A 5,088-nucleotide genomic window follows, 5' to 3' on the forward strand; every position below is an offset into this window, starting at 1 on the left:
CAGGTGCACACCACCACGCCCAGCTAAGTTTTTGCATTTTTAGTGGAGACAGGATTTCACTATGTTGGCCAGGCTGGTCTCAAACTCTGACCTCGTAATCCACCCACCTCGGCCTCCCAAAGTGCTGGGATTATGGGCATGAGCCACCACACCTGGCCACTGTCTCTCTTTTTCTAATCAAGGCTTTTTTTTTGCACTAATCTTTTACAGAAAGAGATGCAGAGATGCATGAATAAGTTGAAATCAGGAACTTACTCAAAAAGGCAATTCTCAGACTGTGCCTGGGGCTTAGCACAAATTGCATCAACTGCTCACACTCAATTCTGTTTGAATCAGTCCTGACACATCACAATAGTTTCAATCATCAGAGGAAGATTCAATAACATTAACCATATTGTAGTTACTAAGGCAGAAAAATAGACTCACACATTTTCTAAAGACTGTCAGTAACAAGGTTGAGACATAAAGAGGGCTTTCAGTTCACCCTCAGCAAACCAGAAAATTAAATTAACCAGTGGCTCTCCATCCCCTAATGGTCTGGGTAATTGAGGATTATTGTATTAGAAAACATTTAAACTATTCGTAGTTTGATAGAAAAGAAAAATCCGTCATTGAAAACTTCAGTTTGCAATTTGAAATAATACAAGATTCCTTTATTCCTACCACCTCACATATATTATTAAGTAATCTCATTACATTTTTGCCATTGATGAACAGGATTATTTTAGATGGTTGTTTTTGAAATTCACAGGGTAGAGTTCCATTTTGTATATCATCTCAGCCTGTCATCCCATCTTCTTTCTTCCACGTATTGTTTAGACATTTCTCTGTCCATTGACACCTTTCTCAGATGACTAGTGGGAAGAAGAAGGCAAGGAAGAACAGAGGTGAAAAACCAATGTGTACCTCTTATTACTTATTAAGATATTATGGAAAATTTAGATGAAATTATGTTTTTTGGTAGTTTTCCTTGGTCAACAAATCCTGTATTTATTTAATAAATAGCACAATGCCAAGATTTTTATGGGAAAATATAGTAGCCACTCACAATAAACTCATAATCTATGAGGAGACTTGAGGTAGTTATTAAAAATATTATAAGATAATTGAAACAACATATAATTAAATATTATATTGTTGGGTTTAGAACTAGTAACATAGGAATTGAGAAGAAAAGAAGTTTGGGGTTAGAGAAATGGATCTTGAGCCTTCCTTTCAGGTCAACAAGCATGGGTTGAGTGTCTCCTATGGGCCAGGTGCTCTGCTAGTCAGTGGGGTCTTAAAGGTAAATGCTCTAGAAACAGGTATGGGAAGAGGCAAGAGGGAAAGAAGTTGTAAGGCACTTGTTTGATTAGAAGGTCTACCTTGGGGAATATTGAGAAATAAAATCCGGTCTACCTTGGGGAATATTGAGAAATAAAATCCAAGTAGCAAGATGAGCTCACTTGAAAGAGAGCTTTGAGATCAGGGAATTGCACTTCATTCATTCAATTAAAAATATTAATCAAATGCATACTATGCGCTAGGCTCAGAGTTACAATTATAAGCAAAGGTGGTGGAGTGAGGGAGGACATTTTATGCCCTTATAGAATTACAACTATGTTAAATGTAAAGGAAAGTGACATTGTGATAAAAGATCCTATAATAGGAGGACTTGACTTACAGGAAAGGCTTCTATGAAAAAATCATGATTCAGATCTGGAAAATAAGTAGATATTAAGAAGGCAAATGTTATGGAGGTAAGGGAGCCAGTAGAACATTCTAATAAAAGAAATGACAAATGGAGAGGCCTCATGGTGGAAGAAGCATAATGAAAAATGAGGATGGAGGGACCAGATCATGCAGGACCTTTTTAGCAATGTTTAAGGAATTTTGCCTTTAGCTTATGAGTAAGGGGAAGCTATTGAAGAGTTCTGGGCATGAACTCTTGAAGAGTTAGTATTATGATCATGAAAAGATCCCTGTGAAATCTCTTCATTCTGGAGAATGAATTGGACATAGGATAGAAGAGCCAGAGGGTGATGGGTTAGGAGGCTATTATGATAGTCATGTTAAAATAGCTGTGACTGGCTTGGTGGCAATGCAAAGAGAGGAAAGAGCAAGCAGAACTCAAAAATATTTAGGCGTTGAAACTTAAGGGATTTGATGTGATATCTTGATGTGATGAATGGAAGGTAGCAAGCATGACGCTCAATTTCCTAACTTGAAAAACAGATAGTAGTGCCATTCCTCGCAAGAAGATGAGGTTTTAGCATTTTTTTGTTGTTGTTGGGGGGAGGGTGAAGGGAAGTTTATGAGTTTGGTTTTACACGTGTTGAGTTTGAGATATCTTCAAACCATGTAAGACATGTGGAGAGGCCAGGTAGGCCATTAGTGGTGTGAAGTGTACTTTGAGCTATTTGGATGTATTTTATTGGCTACTTGGTAGAACCCCTAACAATTGTTAACAGCTTTGATCAGAGATGTCTAGAAGGAGGTGTTTTCATACAAAACTGGAGCATTGTCGACTTGTCAGCTCTGCTATGGCAGAGCATTACAGGAAAACTAATAGGACAAGAACTAAATTCTATATAAAACAGAAGAATATTGAGTCATGTATTTTGTGAAACAAATGAACAAAAAATAAAGAAAACAGAACAATATGTATAAGTGCCTATTGTGTCTTACTGTGAAAGTAATGCTTAACTTCTTCACTAAATGAGCCTACCACTTACCTGAATATTTACCCCACTGACAGCTGTTTCCAATGTCAAATTTAAAGGATAAGAAGTGCTCACTGGTTGGGTTGCCTCAAATAAAATAAAAATAATGTGAGCATCTTACACAATCCAGATTAAAAGACCTCCTATGAGGTCTTTTGCATTATAAACTTGGTATCTTTGCCCTTTAAGCCTTAACTTCACATAGTATGTTTTCTGAACAATGATCTATTTTTGGTTGGCCTTGGGGAAAGGAACTGATAAACATATTCTTTGAAAATGTGGTTAATTTCACTTTCCTAAGTCAGGCAGTGTAGCAGGTTATTAAGGAGCCAGGAATTCAAATCCTGCTTTTGTCACTTATTCTTGGTAAGATTTGGGGCAAGTTTCCTAATCTGTTTTCCTCATTTTACTTATCTGTTAAATGGGGATACATATAGTACCTGTTGCAGAGAACTTTTAAAAGGGTTAAAGTAGTTAATACACATTAAGACTTTTGAATAGCAAGTGTTTGATAAATATTATTAAAACTATAATCTTTTGAAGTTTTAGAAATTAAAATTATGTAACTGATGCAATCTTATTTTATTAAACCCAAATTGAAATTTAATTGGAATATATAAGGGAGAATCTAAATATTATTTACTGTGAAGAAGATGCTGGCCAAATCATAATTACACTGAGGTATGAATGAATGATGGAATTGCAGCTATGCCATTTAGTAAAATGGTGTTTAGTAAAATGGCATAGCTGCAATTCCATCATCCATTTTACTAAATGGCGTAGCTCATGAGTCTCACACCTAGGCGAATTCCCTAGTGCTAAAGGATTTGATTCATTTATAATCTATCATTATTTATATTGTATTTGTTCTTAATCAGTTTTGTTCTTTGCAGTCGGATACTTCTGGAGACTATGAAATCACACTCTTAAAAATATGTGGTGGAGATGACTGAACCAAGAAGATAACTTCCAAAGGTCCACGATGGGCTTTCCCAACAGCTCCATTACTTCTTTCTTGAAATATTTAGGAGAACAATCAAATGTAAACAGCAACCTGTATTCCTAACAAGAATTTTCATTGTTCTGTAACAACAACAACAAAAGTTATTATTATTTTAGAGCATCTCATTCATAATATAGTAGCTCGTAAACGAAATTTAAAAAGGTATTAAGGATCTGCAAATACTATCCAACTTATGTTTCTGCTTACAAAGTCAGAATCTTTTTACAGTTCTAACCCATTAAATATAAAGCAAGATAACAAAAATTGTTGCTTTGTCAAAAGTAATTTGTTTGTTTGCTTTCAGAGCTTGCCAACATTGTTTGATGCCTGGTGCCAACAACTAATATTTTAAAACACAATCCTCCTGCCTCAGCCTCCCAAAGTCCTGGGATTACAGGCATGAGCCACTGCATCCGGCCACTCCTCATCTTTGAAACAGGACAACTGTTACTGCTTCCGTTTATCACATTGTTCATCACATTTTCTTTAAGAAAGGAATAAGATGGCTGGCACAGTAACTCACACCTGTAATTCCAGCAGTTTGGGAAGCAGAGGTGAGGGGATCGCAAGGTCAGGAGTTCAAGATCAGTCTGGCCAAGATGGTGAAACCCCATCTCTACTAAAAATACAAAAATTAGCCAGGCACGGTGGCGGGAGCCTGTAATTCCAGGTACTGGGGAGGCTGAGGCAGGATAATTGCTTGAAATCAGGAGGCGGAGGTTGCAGTGAGCTGAGATCGCACCACTGTACTCTAGCCTAGGTGACAGAGCAAGAATCCATCTGGAAAAAAAAAAAAAAAAAAGAAGGAATAAGATGAAGACTTATGTGACTCTGCCTTACCCCTTATAGTTGTGATCAAGCTATACTAGTGACAATGCATGATAAGTTATTTCAGCTTTCAGAAAACATCTGCTGAAGAATTAATCTAACCACTTCCTGTCTGAATGGCAAGCATGAATTATGGTTGCTTCATGCTAAATACTACTTTCCCAGAGCAGGCATTTAGAATCAAGCCTCTAAGATTTCCTTTTCTTTTGAGTTGGCAAAACTATGCATTTAAAGAATCCTTCATGCTATCTTTGAGTGGGACCTAAAATGAAATACCTTGGCTGATATCAAATAGATCAGGTGAAAAAATTGCATTTATAGTTATTTTCCTGATTTGGAATAGAAACAATCATACTGGCCAAGAGCAGTGGCTCATGCCTGTAATCTCAGCACTTTGGGAGGTGGAGGCAGGCGAGTTGCTTGAGCCCAGGAATTCGAGACCAGCCTGGGCAACCTTACTAGACCTTGTCTCTGCCAAAAATACCAAAATTATCCTGGCCTGGCGGCACACGCCTGTGGTCCCATCTCCTTGGGAGGCTGAGGTGGGAAGATTGC

At 37.3% G+C, this 5,088-nt stretch overlaps 1 protein-coding gene across 1 annotated transcript in view; it reads left to right on the forward strand.

Annotated features, from left to right (window-relative positions):
• Nucleotides 1-3,990, forward strand: part of ANXA3 (annexin A3) — a 59,976-nt gene extending 55,986 nt beyond the window's left edge. Inside the window, exon 13 of the mRNA XM_017540024.2 lies at nucleotides 3,596-3,990. Within this exon, the coding sequence (XP_017395513.1) occupies nucleotides 3,596-3,655 (60 nt within the window). The 3' untranslated portion in view covers nucleotides 3,656-3,990. The remainder of the gene's footprint in view (nucleotides 1-3,595) is intronic.
• The last annotated feature ends 1,098 nt before the right edge of the window (nucleotides 3,991-5,088 follow it).

This window comes from Cebus imitator, unplaced genomic scaffold, assembly GCF_001604975.1.
Source record: "Cebus imitator isolate Cc_AM_T3 unplaced genomic scaffold, Cebus_imitator-1.0 Scaffold123, whole genome shotgun sequence".
In the NCBI taxonomy this organism is placed as follows: Eukaryota; Metazoa; Chordata; class Mammalia; order Primates; family Cebidae; genus Cebus; species Cebus imitator.